At 37.6% G+C, this 25,011-nt stretch overlaps 1 protein-coding gene across 1 annotated transcript in view; it reads left to right on the plus strand.

Moving 5' to 3' along the window:
* LOC126089086 (sodium leak channel NALCN) overlaps window positions 1–25,011 on the plus strand; it is a 390,881-nt gene that overhangs the window by 231,296 nt on the left and 134,574 nt on the right. Inside the window, exons 16-19 of the mRNA XM_049906884.1 lie at window positions 5,747–5,920; window positions 15,648–15,827; window positions 15,951–16,203; window positions 21,968–22,135. Of these exons, the coding sequence (XP_049762841.1) occupies window positions 5,747–5,920; window positions 15,648–15,827; window positions 15,951–16,203; window positions 21,968–22,135 (775 nt within the window). The remainder of the gene's footprint in view (window positions 1–5,746; window positions 5,921–15,647; window positions 15,828–15,950; window positions 16,204–21,967; window positions 22,136–25,011) is intronic.

The following is a 25,011-nucleotide window of genomic DNA, read 5'->3' on the forward strand; positions in this document are numbered from 1 at the left end:
AGGATTGTACCACAGACTGGAAATTAAAGGAGTCTTCTTAAAGCCATGTTGTTGTTGTTGTTGTTGTTGTTGTTGTTGTTGTGGTCTTCAGTCCTGAGACTGGTTTGATGCAGCTCTCCATGCTACACTATCCTGTGCAAGCTTCTTCATCTCCCAGTACCTACTGCAACCTACATCCTTCTGAATCTGCTTAGTGTATTCATCTCTTGGTCTCCCTCTATGATTTTTACCCTCCACACTGCCCTCCAGTACTAATTTGGTGATCCCTTGATGCCTCAGAACATGTCCTACCAACCGATCAGGGACTGGGTGTTGTGTTGTCCTACTTATCATCATTTCATCCACATCGACGCGCAAGTCGCCAAACTGGTGTTACCACCACCCGGCGAACGGTCTACCCGACGGGAGGAGCCAGTCACACGACATTTACATTTTTTTTAGTTAGAGTTTTATTTTCTTTCTAAGTACTTCATCATTTTCGTATGTACTTACTTGCAGTGTCATCTGGCCGGCGTGCAAAGGATGACATTTCAGGGTTCTGCTGAGGCCTTCACGGCTACTGTACCGGCCTCGTGGCTCACGAAGTCCTCACTGTACTTCATCCTCAGCAGCTATCCCCTGCTTGTACCCATCACCCCTACACCCTCCACAGCAATAAATTGAGCAGCTACATGTTTCTTATCCTACACCTGACTTTTTGAAATGGATGTTTGGCATATTTCCAAATTGTAGTATGTGATTTTTTAATGAGAGTGTGCGAAAATAATCTTTTTCTATGTTGTTGTTGTTGTTGTTGTTGTTGTTGTGGTCCTCAGTCCAGAGACTGGTTTGATGCAGCTCTCCATGCTACTCTATCCTGTGCAAGTTTCTTCATCTCCCAGTACCTACTGCAACCTACATCCTTCTGAATCTGTTTAGTGTATTCATCTCTTGGTCTCCCTCTATGATTTTTACCCTCCACGCTGCCCTCAAATACTAAATTGGTGATCCCTTGATGCCTCAGAATATGTCCTACCAACCGATCCCTTCTTCTAGTCAAGTTGTGCCACAAATTTCTCTTCTCCTCAATTATATTTAATACCTCCTCATTAGTTATGTGATCTACCCATCTAATCATCAGCATTCTTCTGTAGCACCACATTTCGAAAGCTTCTATTCTCTTCTTGTCTAAACTATTTATCGTCCATGTTTCACTTCCATACATGGCTACACTCCATACAAATACTTTCAGAAATGACTTCCTGACACTCAAATCTATAATTGATGTTAACAAATTTCTCTTCTTCAGAAACGCTTTCCTTGCCATTGCCAATCTACATTTTATATCCTCTCTATTTCGACCATAATCAGTTATTTTGCTCCCCAAATAGCAAAACTCCTTTACTACTTTAAGTGTCTCATTTCCTAATCTAATTCCCTCAGCATCACCTGACTTAATTCAACTACATTCCATTATCCTCATTTTGCTTTTGTTGATGTTCATCTTATACCCTCCTTTCAAGACACTGTCCATTCTGTTCAACTGCTCTTCCAAGTCCTTTGCTGTCTCTGACAGAATTGCAGTGTTATCAGTGAACCTCAAAGATTTTATTTCTTCTCCATGGATTTTAATACCTACTCCGAACTTTTCTTTTGTTTCCTTTACTGCTTGCTCAATATACAGATTGAATAGCATCGGGGATAGGCTACAACCCTGTCTCACTCCCTTCCCAACCACTGCTTCCCTTTCATGCCCCTCGACTCTTATAACTGCCATCTGCTTTCTGTACAAATTGTAAATAGCCTTTCGCTCCCTGTATTTTACCCCTGCCACCTTCAGAATTTGAAAGAGAGGATTCCAGTCAACATTGTCAAAAGCTTTCTCTAAGTCTACAAATGCTAGAAATGTAGGTTTGCCTTTCCTTAATCTTTCTTCTAAGATAAGTTGTAGGGTCAGTTTTGCCTCACGTGTTCCAACATTTCTATGGAATCCAAACTGATCTTCCCCGAGGTCGGCTTCTACCAGTTTTTCCATTCGTCTGTAAAGAATTCGCGTTAGTATTTTGCAGCGACTTACGTCTTTCAGTGCTCTGTCAAACTCTTCATGCAGTATCATGTCTCCCATTTCATCTTTACCTACATACTCTTCCATTTCCATAATATTGTCCTCAAGAACATTGCCCCTGTATAGATCCTCTGTATACTCCTTCCACCTTTCTGCTTTCCCTTCTTTTCTTAGAACTGGGTTTTCATCTGAGCTCTTTGATATTCATGCAAGTGGTTCTCTTTTCTCCAAAGGTCTCTTTAATTTTCCTGTAGGCAGTATCTATCTTACCCCTCGTGAGATAAGCCTCTACATCCTTACTTTTGTCTTCTAGCCATCCCTGCTTAGCCATTTTGCACTTCCTGTCGATCTCATTTTTGAGACGTTTGTATTCCTTTTTGCCTGCTTCATTTACTGCATTTTTATATTTTCTCCTTTCATCAATTAAATTCAGTATCTCTTCTGTTACCCAAGGATTTCTTCTAGCCCTCGTGTTTTCACCTACTTGATCCTCTGCTGCCTTCACTATTTCATTCCTCAAAGCTACCCATTCTTCTTCTACTGTATTTCTTTCCCCCATTCTGTCAATTGGTCCCTTATGCTCTCCCTGAAACGCTGTACAACCTCTGGTTCTTTTAGTTTATCCAGGTCCCATCTCCTTAAATTCCCACCTTTTTGCAGTTTCTTCAGTTTTAATCTACAGTTCATAGCCAATAGATTGTGGTAAGAGTCCATATCTGCCCCTGGAAATGTCTTGCAATTTAAAACTTGGTTCCTAAATCTCTGTTTTACCAATATATAATCTATCTGAAACCTTCTAGTATCTCCAGGGTTCTTCCATGTATACAACCTTCTTTCATGATTCTTGAACCAAGTGTTGGCTGTGATTAAGTTATGCTCTGTGCAAAATTCTACCAGGCAGCTTCCTCTTTCATTTCTTAGCCCCAATCCATATTCACCTACTACGTTTCCTTCTCTTCCTTTTCCTACTGTCAAATTCCAGTCACCCATGACTATTAAATTTTTGTCTCCCTTCACTAATTAATAATTTCTTGTATTTCACCATACATTTCATCAATTTCTTCATCATCTGCAGAGCTAGTTGGCATATAAACTTGTACTACTGTAATAGGCATGGGCTTCATGTCTATCTTGGCCACAATAATCCGTTCACTATGCTGTTTGTAGTAGCTTACCCGCACTCCTATTTTTTTTATTCATTATTAAACCTACTCCTGCATTACCCCTATTAAAGCCATACTAATCTGAAAGCAGGTTCCATTAACATCCTGGAGAGTGACAGAAGTAACAGAGAAATAGTATGTTGTTGTTAGATGTTTTGTGCCTTCTGTGATATGACTATGGGTCTGAACAACGCAGTAGTTTCTACACACCCTATGGGCCCTGCTTGTTGTTACCTAGTTGTTCCACAGACCAGCTGATGAACTGTTCTGCATTTTTAAGCAGGAATCTTGCAGTGATCCATACAGTTATGCTACACATCATTACTGTGTTCCTGCCATTCTTCAAACAGTTTCATCATTGTTAATGCTGAACACCAAACATTAACAGTGGTTTATTTGTAGCAGCTCCTTTTACGGTTGTGTGTGTTATATGCTATGATTCCTTCATCCTGAACATTTGACCAGTAAATGACTATCTTTCTATGCAGTGCCCATCATAATTTAGCAGCTATATGGTATGAAGAATTCTGCTTTACATCTGTAATCTGTTGACAAACAACAGAACGTAATGCTTTGAATATTATTATTGAGACTCAAATAATTCTTGTATTGTTTGACAATGTAATGATAGTGTAGAACATTGTAGAACATTCAGTTGAGAAAAATAAATACATGTGATGAGGATTACCCACTATCAGTATGAAGAGCCAGTTTGGTGAATGAGGAAATTTAGTTTGGCAATACCTCAGATCACTTGAAAGGTTCAAAATATTACTGTATACTTGGGTAAGGTAAAGGTGCTTTGTGACAGCATTTTTAGCAGCAGCTGTCAGAGATTTGTCTGTCAGAATCATTGTTTCAACTAATGTAGTGTAATTACATATGATGCCATAATTTCTTGTGAAAAGGTGTGCATGGACCTTATGTGAAAGTTCTCTGAAAAGAAACCAGTATTCATATAACACTCTGCAATCCATTTGTATTTACATTCTGGAAGGCTTGTGGATTCTCAGTAGGAGATTAATGTAATTTATACTGTTCTTTTATAAGAAGTTATTACCAAATGCTGCTGCTTCACAGCGTTTAGTCAGACCAAACATATATATATTCACTGTCATAAATAAAACTTGTGGAGTACAGGAAATTCAACGTAAGCAAATAGCAACATAAGTATTGAAAAGAGTTCAGTTTTAAAGTTATGTCAGAAAGTCATACAGGAAAGAAAAATCTTTAATCAAAATTATTTAGTGTTCTTGGCAGTTTTTCAACCCTCTCTGCCAAATCAAATGTAAATGGCACAAATCCAAGAGATTTTATATGTTAGATATCTACCAGTATTATAATTATTCAGCTCATTTGGATGTTATAAGTACTCAAAAATTCAGGATTAAGAGCTGAGTACTTTGGTAAAGAAAGATAGAGTAGTTACCAATTATACAGCAATATAACTGTAAATTCAAGATTAAAAGTTTATATGATTTCAAAATAAATAGGCTTTATGTTCTTGAATAATGAGACAGATGATGGCATGAATGTAATGTGCATAAATAGCATAGTTGGTATAGAAGAGATGTGAGTATTGTGTATGTTATAAGCAGGTCAGGGACTACAGAATTATTTCCCAATAATTAGTATTTTATGTTATTGGCTTATATTCCCTAAATGTCATTTTATTCATTCATTCAATCAACTATACACACACACTTTGTTCCATGATTCTCATAATGTATGCCTTTAGGGAGTCCTGGCTACTTCAGTGATGTATTTGACAGTAGAGAGTAATGACTTTGTCATGAATATCAGCAGCAGACTTGGGATGGTAGTGCCAGTCTTCACTTTAAATTACTTCTGAGGATAAGCAGTGTCTAAGGTGTCATGTGACTGTTTTTCGTGACTTTTTTACATATTTTTGTTTCTTATTGTCATTATATGTTTTCCAAGAAAGGAACTTCTTGTTGTTAAGGATCGGATAATGTTGTTCTTGACCGTTACATGTTGAGGCATGCTTTAGAAGTACATTCTGTTCATATATCTGAATACAGATTATATATTTAAATTTGGTTTTCTTTTGTCTTTCCTTTTCTGTAGCTGTGATGTAAATTTGGAATGCAGTTGAAAAAACTAGAGTGTTATGATTTATCAAATATATCTCTTGTTTCATATTCTGAATGTTATGTTGCACCTTCCCATAATATTTGTCAGTGTATTGTCCTTACTAGAGAAAGTTTTCATATGAAACAAGCAAGTTCAGTATCGCTCAGAATAAATGAAGCTCTCTATAGATAAGTATGTGTCCATTGTAAACACAATTGTGTTGGATCATTACTAGCAGCATTCAGGATGTGGCATTAAACTGTTAGTTGTCTTATACGAATGTCTGTATTTCTTATTCTGCTTTATGCTCCTAAAATAATCCAAGTTTGGCTATGTAATAATAATATGCTTGCATATTTTAAACATGTGAAAAGTATTTGTATACGTAAAATATTTTTCACTTTTATATACATTGAGGTTCTATGTGTGTGGCACATCATTTCAGATCAATTAGGAGAAGTGTTCGCAGTGGTTCAATAAAGTTGAAACAAACATATGAACACCTAATGGAAAATGGAGACATTGGAGCAATGAATAGAGTCAGTTCATCTCGTAGCAGACCTCAGGACCTGGATATTAAACTACTGCAAGCAAAGCGACAACAAGCAGAAATGAGAAGGTAAGTGGAGTACATCAAGTGCTGCACTTGTCATTTTCATAGCTTTCATTAATTTAAAGTTAACATGCGAAAACATCTTCCTAGAATCTCATTTTTCATATCTCACTGTAGTGAGAATATGCCAGTGTTATGCACATGTCAGAAACATCAAGTTCAATAATTTTGTGTGAGTTACATATTACATTTTTCTTTATTCATTGAAATTGAGCCAAGTGAAGACTGATTGATCCACAAATTAGAAAACACAACTGAATTTCTATCTTTCAGAGATTTTAAAGATTACTTGAAATGGGCAGGAAAGCGAAAAGAAATTGGACTATTTGGTGGTGGATGACCCTATGAATAAAATTTTGCATTGCAGATTAAAATTATGTGATTATAATGCATCTTTGGACTATTGTAGGTTGGTGGAGATATTGTGAAGAGCTAGTGGATGGTAAAAGACAATTTCAGCAGTTTGAAAATGATTTTAGGAAGTGTTGATGTAATTTCAGTTCATGAGTAAAGGAAGCCATAATCTTTGCAAAATAGCAGGTTAAGAGTTCCCAATCCAGAGTGGTATTTTGTAATAAGTGGAATTTGATATATTTTGTAGGTGTCATTAATCGTAGGTTGAACCAAACTGGACCAAGAAATGTTGCTGAGATGCCAGGAAAGATAGCTACTGTAAGTTCTCTGCAGAATTACCAATACTCATGTATTGTATGCTGGAAGACATGAATTTTCAGCAGTGACCTATGCTAAGTGCGTGTGTTCATTATCATGAAGATAACATGAAAAGTAAACTGAGCAGATAATAACACAAAAACCCACAAGAGTCCTGCATTAAAGCTGTATCAGAAAATCACTTGAGAAAGGAAACTCTGGATTTGAAACTGTTTAGAGGTCTGCAGCATCTTCCAGACCCTTCAGAAGAGCAACAGTTATTGGCATTTTTGGTCTGGTGAAGCAGACTTAAATGCTACGTACCTAAGAGATGTTCACTAATTAGTATTAAGTTGGTATTATAAAAATTTAGCAGTAGGTGCTCTTCTTATGTCTCAAGTTTTCTTAATCTTAATACTTTTACTGCAATAAGCAGTCATGCTCATTAATAGGTCAATCTGTCTTCTATTTCCTTACTTCCCTATTTAGCTCAAATTTAAGTGTTGTATCAGTGCAAGGCATTATTTACTAAAGAAAATTGTACAGAACAAGTCTATAAGGTCACTGGGACTCTGTAACAAAAACAAAAAGAAGAGATTCCAATCATAGCAAACCGTGGTTCATATCATAGTCACTCCATTGATTTCAAGTGCAGTGCAACAGCCAGTAAAAATTCCAGTCACCTTAAACATCGGCGATATCTGCTTCACAATAAGCACATCATACAAACTTGTTCTGTCTTCTCTGATAACCATAATCAGGAGCCCAATCTGTTAGAAGCTTAGCGGTCTGGTAAGCATAATGAGGAGCCCAATCTATTAGTAGCTTATGGTCTGTTACTAGATAGGATCTTATGCCATACATGGGATCATGCATGGGATCTCTGCGCTGTATGTAATATAGCCAGTACTATATGAGGTGTGACTGTAGTAACAATGCTACTCTTAATACAGCCCAAACATCATGTTTCCTGGCTATGGTTCCATCAAGGTGGCTATTACACGCTGTGGCTATAAATACTTGTCTGACATGGCGCACTCTAACAGAAATGTGACAACACAAAAAGAAATAATGAATAATATTTGTTTAGAATGTGTTACAGTATATTATTTTAATCCTTTCTTTCAGGAGTGCTAGTCCTGCATGGTTCGCAAGAGAGCTTCTGTAAAGTTTGGAAGGTAGGAGATGAGGTACTGGCAGAAGTAAGGCTGTGAGGACGGGGCGTGAGTCGTGCTTGGGTGGCTCAGTTGGTAGAGCACTTGCTCGCGAAAGGCAAAGGTCCCAAGTTCGAGTCTCGGTCTGGCACACAGTTTTAATCTGCCAGGAAGTTTCATATCAGTGCACACTCCACTGCAGAGTGAAAATCTCATTCTGAAAACATCCCCTAGGCTGTGGCTAAGCCATGTCTCTGCAATATCCTTTCTTTCAGGAGTGCTAGTCCTGCTTGGTTCACAGGAGAGCTTCTGTAAAGTTTGGAAGGTAGGAGACGAGGTACTGGTGGAAGTAAAGCTGTGAGGACGGGTCGTGAGTCGTGCTTTGGTAGCTCAGTTGGTAGAGCACTTGCCCGCGAAAGGCAAAGGTCCCAAGTTCGCCAAGTTCGAGTCTCAGTGCGGCACACAGTTTTAATCTGCCAGGAAGTTTCATATCAGCGCACACTCCGCTGCAGAGTGAAAATCTCATTCTGGAAATATCCCCTAGGCTGTGGCTAAGCCATGTCTCCGCAATATCCTTTCTTTCAGGAGTGCTAGTCCTGCATGGTTCACAGGAGAGCTTCTGTAAAGTTTGGAAGGTAGGAGACGAGGTACTGGTGGAAGTAAAGCTGTGAGGACGGGGTGTGAGTCGTGCTTGGGTAGCTCAGTTGGTAGAGCACTTGCCCACGAAAGGCAAAGGTCCGAGTTCAACTCTCGGACCGGCACACAGTTTTAATCTGCCAGGAAGTTTCATAAGGAAACAATGTTTCAGGCTGGCTACCACTTGTCACCAATGCATGGCACAAGTGTATGTTTCCGGGAGAGAAAGAAAAAAATCAGTGGGTGAGGTAGTAGACTGTCGAGTTGTTATCATTGTACCAGGCTGATGGCTGCTTGTGGAATATATGAAGCAAGCAGTACAAGAACAGCAATAAAACAAGATGCTCTGCAGAAAACTGCTGCTATATTTGGTAGAATACTGAGAAAGATTATGTAGAAAACAAAGTAATGTCATTCGTCATTGCTTGCTTTGAAATTTGAAATAATCTGCTGGTCCATAGGCTGCAGTAATGGAGTCATGCTGGGAGGCAGAAATTGGATCATGTTTAGTTGAAATTCTTCTTGATGAATTGAAATTCTTCAAGGAGGTGGTCTTGTAGGCCTGGAGAATGGTCAGGAATATTATCCGTAACAAGCAAGACTTGGAGTGGTAGATTCATCTCAAGCAAATATTCTTTTCACCGAAGGACCAAACACTTCATTTATCCAGTCACAAAAAAGATCAAGTGTCACCCAAGCCTTGTTGTTGGACCTCCACATCACATTTAACCTGAACTTCTCGACTTTACATTTCTTGAAGGCTCATGGAATTTCTGAATGGTAAACAAACAGCAGTTTAATTTTCAAATCACCGCTTGCATTGGTGCAGAATAGCAGTGTGAAATGGTCTTTGGTTGGCTTGTGACCAGGCTGGGCATTTTCCTTTGCATTTATAAAGGTACACTTCAGCACCTTTTTCCAGAATAGGCCCTTCTCATCACAATTAAAAACCTGTTGTGGCATATAACACACAGAATCTATGAGTATCCTGAAGTTGCTGATGAAGGTCTCTGCTGCTTTTGTGTTGGAGCTAGCTGCTTTGTCATGCCTCAAAACGCTGCAGATGCCGGTTCTTCTCTGAAAACTTCTCGAAATACCCATGGCTTCCCTTAAACACTTCTTTGGCCACTGATGATGCTCCCGTCTTCTTAATGAGGTCGGCTAAAATCATTCTTGCCTTCTCACCAATGATGTTCTCATTAATAGTGTCACCTTTCAATTGTTTTTCATTTATCCATATAAGGAGAAACCTTTCGACATCATCCAAAATATGAAACCATTGTTTAGATATTCTTGTTGCTCCCCCTCTCTGTAATCTCATCCTTGTTCTTGAGGGTAGTGCAAATAGTTCATGTAGACTGATTGTATGTGTATGCTAAATCAGCAACACTAAAACCATGTTCGTTAATCCCCCCACCCAAATTATTTTACTTTTCATTTCTAAAGTCATTTTCTTTCTCTTATGGTTTTTTCTTGCGGCTTTATCTTCAGGGACATTTCTACGAAGGTGGGACATCTGTACGGAGGTCATTAAAATTTGCACTCAAATAAATACTGTGTGAAACCAAGGTGAGAAAAATATGTGCTCACAAGCTACACTAAGATGGTGAGCACTACACCCAGACTGCAGTACATACTAAAGACATTGTTCGTATGCCAGTGCTGACAACAAAAGGTGTTCGTATTGTTGAATGTTTCTCCTGCTACGTGCGATCGGCTGCCGACATCACGCTAAATCGTCGTCACACATTTTGCGAAACATCACTAGTTAAGCAAGTCATTATTTTACAATTTGTTTGGCCATCATGCAAACTGCACATTATGGGAGGTGCTTGGTAAACGAGGTTCCACTGTAGTAGTTTTAAAAACAATTATAAATTTTTTTGATAAACTCAACCTTATTGTGTAAAACTACAAAACACTGAGAGATATTTATGGCCTTCAAGTCAGAAGTCATGCTAAATAAATAAAAAAAAGAATGAAAAATGACATCATCTTTCATTTTGGTTGCATGAAAAATATTAACAATGCAACAGAACATATTACAGTTTCCTCATCTCTGTACATGACAAGGCAGACAATACAAAAGCAATATAACAAATAGCATTGCAGGTGATGCAAATATACTGGGAAATGTTTGCTGCCAGTGTGGACAGAGACAAATACAAGAAATAAAGTCAGAAACAGATGTGAAACATTGTAGAAAATAATGATTTCAACGGAAACATGTTTCGAGTGGCAGTGCGGATGCAGCTTCACACTACTTTTCGCAACGGTGATCTCACTAATGAGATTTAGACTGTCAACTTTTGTGAGCACTTGTGAATGACCCCTGTGTGAACTGAATGCATTTTAATTATTCATTTCCTTAGTAGTGTGTTACATACGTTTATATATTTATGTAAAGCATCAGTGCACTGAAAGTACCAGATCACATATACATCACACTTATCATTAAATGTGAAAGCATCAGCGATGTACGGCTTCAGCATATTTTATGATAACTAATGCACAATACAACCTTTAGATGAGTAAGCTGTAGCATAATGGATAATGTCATGGTTAGCTGAATTAGAGGGTATATGTTTGCAACCTGCTACATGCCAATATTTTTTTCATCTTAGCATTGTTATCTCTTCGTTATGATCATAATACAATATGTTCTGTAATATGTGATGTTGTTGAACATTCCTGTCTGGTTAGAGAACAAAGGATGAAATAAGGATTTGCGTGATATTTTCAAATGTATGGTGATTTTCAAGAATGTGGTGAGACAGGAACCTAAGAGGACAGCTTAAATTTCTGCAAGTGAAACGATGAGCAATAACATTCGTATTTTTCTTTGTCACAAATATTTCACACTTTACGCAATCACAAACATCTCCTAAAGTGTTAATACTACAACTGAGATTCTCCTGTCACTAACACATCCATAAACTTGATGCTATAGCGATAGACAAATTGATAACCTCTTTCCTGGTCACCTTCACAGTCACAATTACATCAGTTCCTGCAAAAAATTGTGTGAAATGTACTTGACCCATCATCATTGTGTGGTGAAGCTAAAAGTTGCAAGTTGTGTTTTCAGTGCCAGTCATGGTTTACATCAGCATTTCCTCTGTCATGTCTTCCCTGTCTGCAGTGGCCATCACCCACAGTGTGAACTGTCTGATTTTTTTGTGCCACTTATAATTCATACAGTCACATCAAATATCAATAGGAAGAAAACAAGATGAATTCAAGTGAGATGTTAAGTAAGAATGTAGAATCGAATAAACTTCACTAGGAAGAAATGTAAAAACATGGGAATTTTTAGCAGTGATCTCTATGGCTTTTTCACAGGTGCTACAAACTTATGTTGCAGAATTCTGAATCTACCTTTGAAATGCAGCTAACATATTGAATTTTTCTGTAGACTTAGGTGAAGGTCTGCTACTGATCTCAAGAAAATTGATCTGACGTAGCACTCTCATTTGCGATTGCACTGTACCAGCGATAAAGGCAGAGTAACAACATTCTTCATGTTTCATAAACAATTCAAGATATCAAAAAGAGATTTTGGCAAATGATAGAAGGGGAAGAGAAGAGTATTTTGCCATATGGTCATCATGCAGCACTTCATGATCTAACATGTTATTCCACTAATTAAAGACTTTTTTTTATGAAAGAATGTAATTTTTAATGGCAACTGATAGCTGGTGAAACAAGAAATTCTATGGCTTTTGGAACAACATAAGAGAAGGCATTGCATATTTATTTTGTGTTGAGGATGTGCTTTTTCATAAGATACTGACCTTACTTTTCGTCAGTTCCTCACTTAATAAAACACTGTTTCAGAATTCTGACGCAATTGCCTCTGCATAACATGTTAGTAATATGAGCCTGTGTAAACTCCACTGTATTTTAGCAAAAGAAGCAAATTTTAAGATGGCAACGAGAGAAATATATAGGTTTTACTCAAAGTTTGCCGCTCTTGATTTTTCTCTGAATGTTACAAATGGTTAACAAGTCGGCGAAAATAAATCGCTGCATTTTTGACAGAATTCTTCCTAGATACCAACCAAATCAGAGATGACATCTTTCTGAATGGTCACCATGCAAGTGTTGGCCTGGAGAGGGCCCACTTAATATTTACAAAAAATCCAAGTGTAAGCTTCAGTTTAGAATGGCACTTCCCCTACAGTGCCTTCCTGCAACCCCCACCACTACCGTTCTCCCCAGGCATGCCCCGCTGTCTGCACATCTACTGGCCGTGGTATTCTGTGCAGCCCCTACATGCTGGCTGGTGCTCATGCATGTGCGCCCGGCTGAAAGTGCCAAAGCTATACCAACTGAGGTGTCACTAGCTTAGGTTGCGTGACATGAACCACAGTAGCTGTAGCAGGGTCCAGCGTCAGATCCCATGAACCCCTTCTGCCAGGCTCTTGTTTCTCAAAGGTTCTGATCTTGATTCGTGGCAAAATTTTTTGAATCTCTAAATACAATCTCCCTATTAAATTTCACATGGTCCTATTCCATATCTCATGCCACATTCCATGATGTTGACCTCATAGTCAGTATCATCCTGGACATTAACGTATTAATCAATTACTCTGACATGGCTATGACTTCTAAAATAATGCACTGAAATGAGATCCATTCTGTCTGATATTTTGCCCACACCATCTAGAATAGCTTTTGCATTTGAACAACCTTTTATCATTATTTTTAAAATTTATTATATTTTTGCAATTTTATTTTAACTGTCAACTTTATTATAGTAGTTCTTTCCTCTTACAATAGACAGATTTCAATAAATATTAAATATTAACAGGATATTAAATATTAAAGATGGTGATTTGATGTTGCTAATTGTACCAAAGTAGTATTGCAATTTAATTTGAAAAGTTTTAACAAACAGTGTTTTCCCCAAAATTTATCATTTATATCGTTCAATAAAAATCCAGTTTCATAACAACACTGTCTCTTCTTAAACTCTCTTTACTGTAATTATGTTAATATTTATATAATAGGGCCCACAAGCTGTATTAGTACACTACAATGTTTTTTATCCCTAGTTTCACAACACACATTAGTAAACTTGAAAGAATTTTCCTTCATGATATACTAAGTATGTCATTTTCAGCTAAATATTTCTGATAATATTTGTAACTGATTGAAAAAATTATATTTGTTTTAAAATTAATTTCATCATGAACATGGAAGCTCATATGAAAATCTTGTTTATTTCACTTTTAAGTTTTGCCTCTTGATTTACAACCAACAGGAAATAATAAACATTGAAATAAGCTGGATTCACAATTAAAGTCCTTGTTGAAAGAAGTGTAACAAATGTGTACTAATATAAAGTAGATGAACAATAATGGATCTGACCATATTGATGTTAATAAGAGGAGAGTTAAGATAATTATGTCACACTGTCTTCCCACATAGATTTAGATTTTCAGTAGTTTCTATAATTCTAATAATATGAATTACTGGGAGGGGGGGGGGGGGGGGGGTTAGAAATGGACACACATTATTTCATCTCACAGAGAAGAAGGTGGCACAATTACTAGACGCTGGACTTCTACTGGGGATCTTAATGTTTCCTTTGAAAAGAAATGTCTGATTTCCTCCTCATCCATCCCCAAACTGAACTAATGTTCCATCTCCACAATCATGTCAATGATGGTATGTTATACCCAAATCTTCCTTTCTCTGATTTAATTCTTATGCCGGTCCATTATAATGCTGTGTCTCCATGGCTGCGCCATCAGCTGGATGTTAAATCCTAACATTTTTTCATAGATTACTGCTTCATTTTTAACCCACTTTTTGCTGTCATTTACTTAGCCTATTATTAAATTTATGTTCCTTCTTACAGTATAATGTAGTCTTTCAGGCAATATTTTGTTCTACAATTCCTGGCCATACAAATAACCAAGCAGATTACATTGCCTTGCATTCCTCTCTAGATTTTTCTAGTTTGCCTTTCATTCTGACATTTCAGGATTCATTTAAAAATGTCTTTGTTGCTACCTGCTCCAGTGATTTACTCTTGAATTTATTTTCTTGATTTTCATTTTCATAATTCCTGAGGATGTGTTTCGTTTCATCAAAATTATTAAAGCTATATTATGATGATACAATATTGTGTGAAAATGTAAATAGATCAGTAAGTGAACAAAGAAAATTTCAAACAAATCTGTCATTTTACACCTATCTGCTTAAAAGGGACTTAACAACATGTTAAGAGTAAAGTCCAATCACCAAACAGGAAAGGCTTGAGTTGTTGAGAGGCATTCAAAAAAGAAGGAAAAATTGTTTCTTTCAGATGAATCATTTGACGAACTAAAGTACAAACATGAGTGTGAGCGCACACACACACACACACACACACACACACACACACACACACACACACACACACACACACACACACCACTATCTTGTGCTGGCTGAACACACAATGGTGGGATTGCAGTTTGGCACATAGACTGGGGTGATTAGTTGTGTCAGGTGGGATGGGCATAAAGACAAACAGGCAGCAAGCAGAAGGAGGAGATGGGAAGGGGTAAATGGCTGCTTGTAGAGGCAGTCAGTCTGCAGCCTAGGAATACAGGAGAGAGAGGCAGCAGGTACATGGGATACCAAAATGACACATGAGCACCGAAGCTAGTGATTTCGTGCCATGCTTGATGACAATGACATGGAGGCATGGCTAAGAATGGAGTTGACCTTTGTTGGGATATGCTACTGAGCACAATATTTTTAAGTTCAATGGCTGCATCAAAAACCTCTGCCATCTGCATCCTTCCCTCCAGCACTAGCTTTTATGAACTACAAAGATAAGAGTTATCCTTATGACAGTTTCTTTACTCTTTTAATCCTGTGGCATGAATCTCTGCTAACCCACTGCAACTCCGCTCTCAGCCCAACAGACTCCCTCTCCCCCTGTCCTGTCACCTTCTCCCAACAGTTGCCTCTGTGTCATTCTCATCAAGCACCACTTGAATTGCCGGCCGGAGTGGCCGAGCGGTTCTAAGTGCTTCAGTCTGGAACTGCGCGACCGCTACGGCCGCAGGTTCGAATCCTGCCTCGGGCATGAATGTGTGTGATGTCCTTAGTGGTGTGTGTGTGTGGGGGGGGGGGGGGGCCTTCGGTTATTCGATGATTAGTTTCATTTACTCCTAAATTATTTGCGGTCTGCCAGAACTTTCCTTACCATATTTAACAACATGCATTTGAGGAGGCAATATGTAAAATAGTTTTTATGTCTTGAGCTTAATTAGTGTTTTCTTTCATTTAAGGAATCAGCGGGAAGATGATTTGCGGGAAAATCATCCTTTCTTTGATACACCATTGTTCTGTGTCCCAAGAGAGAGCAAATTCCGCAAAGCGTGTCAGCTTATAGTTTATGCTCGCTATGATGCCAGGCTGAAAGATCCTTTGACAGGAAAGGAAAGGAAAGTACAATACAAGAGACTTCAGTAAGTCCATTAAAATGTTTATTACTATTATGGTGATTTTTACTATTATTATTATTATTGCACTGCAGATACAAAATACAGTGGCTAAAGAAGTAATTTTAATGCTTGTTATTTCTTTTGAAGCAACTTTCTTGGATTGGTTACATACCTTGACTGGGTAATGATATGTGTTACCACATTATCATGCATTTCAATGATGTTTGAAACACCAACATATCGAGTCATGGAAACTCCAGCTCTCCAAATCGCTGAATATGGATTTGTTATTTTCATGAGTCTTGAACTGGCTCTGAAAATATTAGCTGATGGTTTGTTCTTCACACCCAAAGCCTATATCAAAGATGTTGCTTCTGTGTTGGATGTCTTCATTTATGTGGTAAGTATTGTCAACTTTCATAGGGCAATATATTTAATTTATACTTTTAATTTACATCTACAGTTAATCTAAATTATTGAACTTCTTTCTCTTTTCCACTTCAGCTGCTCGAAATCATTGCATTATCCTTCTTATCCACTCACATTCACAAATTAATAAACCCTGAAGACCCAAGAAAGAACACAACGCATAGCATTAACATGCGATCTAGAAGGTATCCTCACAACTTGTTGACAGGTTAATTAAAAGTTTCTGGAGCAAGTTTATAAGCTTGTTTTCATTAGTGTTTAGTTACGTATTAGTACAGGTTACAAAACTATTGTGTTGTTGAAGTTATTTTCTGCTTTTGTGTTATGTTTTACTATCAAACCATGTGTGACAAGTGTGGAGGTTGGCATAGAAATTTGAAAGAGGGGGTGTTCTGTATAGACTGTAGGTTGTGGTTTCATTGGGGTGAGTGCAGCGGAGAGGAAACAAGGGTAGATAATGAGGCTCTTCCATGGCAGTGTAGGTTATGTGGAAAGGACAGAAAAATCGCGGAACAGGAGGCAAAGATTTGTGCTCTTAAGGCTGAATTAGAAATCGCGAATTTCGAATTATGTAAGCTAAGGGAGGAAAAGGACTCTGGGCGCTGGGAAAAGGTAAGAAGCAAAGAGCGAAAAAGGGAAACAATTTCTACATCCTCAAAATTGGCAATTATTCTAATTGCAAAAGTTGCTGAACCTAGTCACTTTAGGAGATCCAAAATATGAATCTTCCAGTTAAGATTCTCATGTATATGTACACCCTAAAACTTAGAATGCTCTGCCCTGGCTACTGACTTCTTTTGATGTGTTATGTTTATTGATGGAATTATACTTTTTGCAGCAGAAAATTGGATGTACTGTGTTTTTTCAAAGTTCAGAGAAATCCCATTCACAGAAAACCAATTAGTAACTTTTCCTAAGACTTTCTTTGTATCATTTTCTATCGGACTTTCTTTTACTGGATTAATAATTATGCTTGTATCATCAGCAAACAGTGTCAGTTCAGCATCTTGTTTCACATAAGAAGGGAGGTCATTCACATATATCAAAAACAGGAAGGGACCCATGATCAAACCTTGTGGAACACTTAATGTAATTTCAACCCAGTTAGATGAAGTGGCAAACTCCTTTGAATTACTTGAAGCATATAAAGAGACTTTTTGCTTCCTGTTCTGTAGATATGACTTAAACCACTCATATGCTGTTCCATTTATACCATAGAATTGTAATTTCTCTAACATAATGTCATGGTTCACACAATCAAATTCTTTGGATAAGTCGCAGAGTATTCCGTTGACATTTTACGATTTAAAGCCTCTATTATGTGGACAGTGAAATTGTATATTGCTGTCTCAGTGGAACAGCATTTCTGAAATCCGAACAGTGATTTACCAAGTATCCCATTACTGTTGAGATGGCTAATCACTCTTGAGCACATTACTTTCTCAAAGATTTTTGACAATGGTGTAAGCAAGGATACTGGCCGGTAATTATTGACATCTGTAGTTTCCCCCTTTATGTAGAGAGGCCTGACAATGGCATATTTTAACCCGTCTGGAAAAATACCCTGAGTCAGTGATGCATTACATATGTGACTCAAAACATCAGCTGTAATTGCTCCACATTGTTTTAATAACTTGTTAGAGATGCCATCTACTCCAATAGAACATATATTTTTCAAAGATTTAATAATTTTCTGTATTTCACAAGAGGTTGTTAGATGAAACTTAATCTGACTAAAATGTTTCAAAACTGACTCTTCCATGTACTGCCTGGCTTTTTTTTTAACTATTGTCACCAATTTTTTCTCCTACACTTAAGAAGTGATTGTTAAATACATTGGCTACTTGTGTACTATTGGTTAAGATGGTCTCATTCTCTTTAACAGTAATACTACCTACCCCAGTGGTTACTTTTCCTGCCTCCCTTCTAACAACATTCCATATTGATTTGATTTTATTCCTGGAGTTGTTAATTTCTTCTCTGACATACATATTTCTTGATTTCCTTACAGCTTTTCTCAGTATGTTACAATAATTTTTATAGTGTAAAACTACTTCTGGATCTTTACTAGTTCTTGCTGTCTCATACAGTTTTCTTTTTCTTTCTGAAGACTCTTTAATACCTGTAGTAATCCAAGGTTTCTTTGAAAAGTTTGTGGTGTTACATTTAGTAATTTTCTTTGAAAAACAATGTTCAAAAAGGGATATAAATTTATCAAGAAATATGCTGCATTTATCATTAGCATTTGGCTCATTATATACATCTTCCCAGTTTACATTTCCTAAACTTTCTCTGAAGTGATCTATAGATTCCGGGTTGAGCACCCTCACACTTTTACTTAATAGTTTCTGAAGTGTACTCCCTGTTAGGTTTTGTAAGTTAATCAGTTGTGCATCATGGTCAGATAATCCATTTACCACAGGCAAACCATGTGTTTGTTCTACATCCTCTTGCTGTACAAATACATTATCTATTAGAGTACTACTGTCCTGAGCTATACGTGTAGGGAAATTGATCACTGATTCTAAGTTATATGTTGTTAACAACCCTTCTAGTTCACTTTTCCTATTAGAATTGCTTAGAAAGTTAACATTGAAATCACCACAGATTAATAACTTCTTCTTTTTGTCTGACAGACAGCATAATAGGGAGTCACACTTTTTTATGAATAACTCCTAATCTCCTAGTGGAGACCTGTACACTGTTGCTAATATCTACACAACATTATCTAGCTGAAGTTCACATGCACAAACCTCAAAATACTGATCAACACAAAATTTGCTTACTTCAACAGTTCTGTATTTATACCCTTCTTTTAAGAAAATGGCAACTCCTCCTTTATCCATACTAGATCTACAAGTGTAAGATGCTAAATTATACCCATTTATACTGACATTTTCCTTCCCCACAGTTACATGGTGCTCAGACAGACAAAGTATATCAATCTCATTCTTATTTTTGAGATCATCTAAACATATTATCAGCTCATCTACTTTGTTTTTGATTCCCCTGATATTTTGGTGAAGTAAGTTGATACCACCCTTAGCTTTATCCCTATTTGCTGTGCATGAAGTTTGTTTTCTTCTATTATCCTTGATTGTTGTCTGTCTAGGATTTGGCTTTAACCTAAAAATCCATCTGCCTGGTCCCAATAACCACAGGGATCACCCCTTGTGTGACTGTAGCCCCCCTTACAGGATCTGCTAATAGAGAAGCTAACTTATCTTTCCCCTTTCTATTAATGTGCAGGCCATATGTAGTGTAACCCTACCTACCAGTAGTATCAACTGGAACAACACTCGTGTGAGACTTTGTCGGTGTCTGGAGCATCCCGTTCAGCTTAGTGTTAACATGCCTTACAGCAGTGTTTACCCAGGGCTGATCATGGCACTGAAAGACCTCCATAAACCCCACATTCATGTGCCCAGTTTCTGCTCCTATTTTATCCAGGCCATTCCTAATACTATATCTTGGATTCATAGCCAGGCTGTTTCCTGCTCCCCAACTATAATTACCTGATCTTTCTTCTCAAAGTCCTTGCATAGCTGACCTACGTTTTCTGTCACCTGGCTAAGGCTAGCACTTGGTGGTTTCACAAAACTTGTGACCAGGTACTCCGTCCCTAATTTCTCCTGAAGCTGTTGGCCCACACTCCTCCCATGACTGCCACCTATAAGCAGAATTCTTCTTTTCCTATTCTGGTTTGATCTCGACATGTCTTTTTTCTTTAAGCTAGTATTCTGCTTCAACCTACATTCAGCTACATCTGAATACGGTCCTTCCTCCACTACTTCAGATAGCAAGCCAAACTGATTTGCTAACTGAATTTCAGAAGTTTTGTCGCTGGTGTCATACAGAATAATATTCTGGGGCAAATCAACAAAAGGTATTCACTGCTCAAAAGAAAGTAATTAGAATAATGTGTGGGGTTCATAGTCGCACATCTTGTAGGCATCTGTTTAAAAGGTTAGGAATTCTTACATCTGCTTCACAGTACATTTACTCAGTAATGAAATTTTTTCTCAACAACATGGACCAGTTTAAAATCAACAGCGACTTTCATTATTACAATACCAGAAAAAAGAAAGACCTACACTATCCTTTACTTAACCTATCTTTGGCACAGAAAGGGGTAAAATATGCTGCTATAAAACTTTTTGAGAAATTACCGGATGAAATAAAATGTCTGACAGACAGCAGTAATAGTTTCAAAAACAAATTGAAATCATACCTCCTTGACAACTCCTTCTATACCGTAGATGAATCTTGAATATGAGTAAATAAATCTGAAGATATAATATATGCATTTTGTGCCATTTAAGGGAATTGGATAGATAATAGAAATATTTAGGTATAACACTATAATGTAAACAAAAAGAAAAGAAAAAAAACTTTTTTCCTGTGCTCATTTCTTGTGCATTTGACACGTTCCACATTGTAACAGTTTTCCATGCTATTGATCAATGGAACACATAACTAACTAACAGGTGATCGAATGTTACAGATACGAGATATAACCTATGATGAGTAATGGATTACATTTACTATGTGTATTGTCCAAAATGCAGAGCCATACTGACTGTCCCTGTAGGTTGTGATGCCCTCACATGACAGTTCTGCATGAAAAAGGTCCTTAATTTTGTAGATCAGGCCATCCAGCATGACTTTCAGGAGCACTTAACATTGCTGGAGGTCAGCAGTAGACAGAGGGGACAGTGTTGGGGCTATAGTACTTTTATTAAGAGCTTCCCAAGAAGTAAATGGACTGCTGTAGATATGTTATGTCCTAAGTTGTAGGTACTCATCCACTAGATCAGTTGTGTGTGGTGATTACTATGTGTCATGTGTAACCAGCCATCATATGCACCATAAAAACTGCACATTTTCATGATGACATCCTTGTAACTCCAGTCATTGGAGTACTCGTAGAAGCATATATGTGCTACTGACATGATACTGCCACAGAAGTAAACACTGGTGTTACCACATTGGTCCCTTTTCACAATTTTTGCCAGAATGGTTTCATGTCTCAGGGATTTGACACTCAGAATCTCCCTCTAGGCTAAACTGCAACTCTGTGAACAGGACATTATCATATTGTTCATAGAGATACCTGAAAAAGGCAAGACACCACATACATTGAATCATGTGATACATTTTGTGAGGGGAATGCATCCACATGTTCACTGAGCGTATAACTAAACTTGTTCAGTCAGATAGAAGTTGTGAGTGAGGATACCGTGAAATCTGTACCTAGGGCAGGTGTTGTTTTTGTTGGACAAATTAAGCACTTAAAGCAGGAGAAGTATCCTCTGACTTGGTAATAGTATGTGGTAAACCTTCCCTGCACTGCTGTTGAAAGTTTTCTCCCTCCTGTGTTCCTTTTTAATCCTGTTAAATGACATGATTGGAGGCATACAACTATTGTCCACATTTTATTGACAGTGGCTGACCTCTAATTTGTCAGTGATCATTTCATGCATAATGTCATCCGTATGTGTTTGCTGTGTCATCCTCAGCCCCTAACACAAGACATCTGCCCACATGGGCTGATGCACAAAGATGGTGATCTTATACTAATGTGCCAAGTATGTCACATATTTCCACATTTCCTCTCCATAAATCAGTCCAGACAGAGTCATGCAAATATCATGTAACATACACATGTGATTGTATTTTATATTGTAAGTAAACACAATTTAAAATTTAATACTGACAATATATATCTGTTTCAGGTGAATCTTGTTTTTCTTTGCTGGATGCCAAAGAATGTTCCACCGAATTCAGGAGCACAGCTTCTTATGATACTCAGATGTGTACGACCTCTAAGAATTTTCACACTTGTTCCACACATGAGAAAAGTAGTCTACGAGCTATGCCGAGGATTCAAAGAAATTTTGCTGGTACTGTTCTTACATCTTATTAGGCAGGAAGTTTATGTAGTGTATTCATTAAGTTATGCACAGGTTTCTCTTCAGATTGTGATTACTGCAGAGTCGTGTTAAAACATGATAAACGATCAGAATTATGCATTCAAAAACTGATATAGAATTTGATACTTAGATCAGTTTAGTGAGGATAGTTTTGGCAGAATGAGAAAAATTTAGGAGTAAAGGAGAACACTCGCTAGATAGCAACAGTGTTGTGTAGCCAACAGACACACACAAAAGAGAATGAAAACTCTGCTTGCTTTCAGAAGAAATCCTTTGAACGAGGTGCTCAGATGTGCATGTCTGTGTTTGTTTCATACATCAGAAGAAGTGTATTGTCTGAAAGCTAAGCTACAAGTTCTACATCTTATTTATGTGGCTGTCTACCACTCAAATCAACTATAGAATTCTCAGTGTTGTGTGTCCTGCTGCACAATGCAAGTAGGTACACAGGTGAGAGTGTGTGGGGAGGGTGGGTGTTGATGCAGGGTGGGAGGTGGACTTGTACTGTAGCTTCCAAAAGCTAGAAAAGTTTTCATTTTCTTTTGTGAGCAGCTGTTGACAACTCAAAGTGACTTCTGTTCAGTGAGAACTTAGATCAAAGTATATGTATTTAGAAAAAATGTCCAAAATGAAGCATGTTTGTCTTTGTTAAAGGAAAATTTTAAAATAACAAAAATGGTTATTTAGGATAATGATCATCTCAGTAGTGGCAGACAAGAAATCTTTTTAGCAAAAGTTTATCCTCTTTAGTTTAGCATTGCCTCCATTTGAGAAGTATTCTCCATTTGGCATTTGTCCTCTTTTCCGCTCAAAGCTTTGTTGTCTTTTATATGTTGTTATGTAAGGAATGGAAAGAGTGAAGATAGCCATTCATTTTATAGTTGATTTGGATGATAGGCAACCATAAAAATAAGATATAGAGCTTATAGCTTAGCTTTCAGACAGTGTCCTCCTACACACCTAAGAAACAAACACAGTCATTCACAACTACAATGTGTAGGGGATGTTTGTTACCTCTGGAAGGCAATGAATGAAAGATAAGCTAAAAGCTCCAAATCTTGTTTATGAGTCTGGTGTTGTTCAGTACTTCAACTATAAAGTGAATCCTTATCTTTACACATTGCGCAAAATGTAATCCACCCAGTACTTTCCAGTATCATATTACTCGGTCAGTGAAATATATACCCCAACTAAGTTCATTTGACTTTGTAGTGACATGAGCTGCACAGCGGACTGGGGAATTGCTTGCAGGAGAATGGAGATAGGGTAGCACATGGCCAACACAAGTATGTACCCCATTTCAGTATTGCCATTAAGTGAACAGAAGTACCAGTGCTTGCTAAACAACACATTATTATTCATTTTCTCACCAAATAAAACAAGAAATTAATTGACAGTTTGAAGTGTAAAGTGATGCTACTGTAAGTGTAACCCAGGTGTCAGTTGGTCCCAGAAGTTCCAAAATGGTCATGATAAGTATAAAATCAAAGCCACAAATGAAATTTGATGACCAGTTTCAGAGAAGACAATGTATGAGTTATGTGTGAGCTTGTAGAATTTTATTGCAACATTGCTGTTGCCAAGATTGCATGACAGGTGATAGTGAGTCTTGGAAGTGTCCATACAATTTTATTGGTTGCACTTGGATATCGAAGAATATTAGCAACTAGGTTCCACATCGTCTCATCGAGGCACAAAAGAATGTGCAGAAAGACATCAATCAGCATCTTCCGAATTACTCTGAAAAAGAAGGAGATGTGTTCAGAACCATGTTGTGACCTGCTGCGAAATGTGGGTCTGTCAATTTACCCCGTAGAACAAGAGGATGAGTATGGAGAGGAGGAAAGTTGCAGAGGGGGCACCGATCAAGGACAAAACTTGGCTTTCAGCCAGAAAAGTTTTGGCATCTGTGTTAAGGTACTCAAAAGATGTCCCCAGCTAGCAGCCACCTTAAGTTCTATTCTGGAAGAAGCACAGAAAACGTGTTGTACGAACATGTAACAAAGCACAGCCGGAGAATAATCGCGGGATAACTACAGTGGTGATTCTGGCGGGGTTATTGAAGTTAACCTGTGAATAAGCTTTGACACTGGCAGGAATAGTTACAGAATTAGTGATAACAAGACTGTTAGAACGAGGAAGGAGAAGAAATGGGGACATAACACAGATTATGGAACAATATGATGATTCCAAGTTTGTATAAAAATTTCGTACTACTACTTGTCTATCTCATGCTTAAGAAACTGAAACGTATGAATGAAGTGTGAAACTATTCTCTAACATAAAGCTTTTTTCTTGTAGTTTTTTGTGAATTACATTCTGTCGTTACAAAAAAGACCATTTGTGCCAAAACAGTCTCGTTTATCTAGTGTGTGTTACAATTATTGCAGTATTAGAAAAGCCTAGTTTGTTTTATCTAGCACACAGTAACAAAATAGATGTAATCAGATAGGGAAACCACACCAGTCTTGGGTCCTATTTGTATTAACAGCTTTTTCAGTATTAGACAGCGACATTTCGATTTTTCGTCTAGCAAAACTTTTGACGAACTTTGAGGTAATAGATTCTTTCGCAGAAAGGAAAGCACACCATATAAAGCTGTAGCAAGATTAGAGAGAAAAAAATTCTAGGAGTTAAGGATTGAAGAAACGTGTATTGCCTTGCTTGTCTCATGTCTTTACTGGGTCTATGTAGTCTATATTTAATTTTATGTCACACAAAGCAGCAAGTTGTTAGCTAATAGGGAATAAAGAGTGCAAATTTTCTGAAGAGTTCTTTTTAAAAAAAATGAAAAAGAGGGACAGGATGTGAAACTGGCTGACTGTAAGCAGGAGAGGCACCACAGA

Source organism: Schistocerca cancellata, chromosome 1, assembly GCF_023864275.1.
Source record: "Schistocerca cancellata isolate TAMUIC-IGC-003103 chromosome 1, iqSchCanc2.1, whole genome shotgun sequence".
Taxonomy (NCBI): domain Eukaryota; kingdom Metazoa; phylum Arthropoda; class Insecta; order Orthoptera; family Acrididae; genus Schistocerca; species Schistocerca cancellata.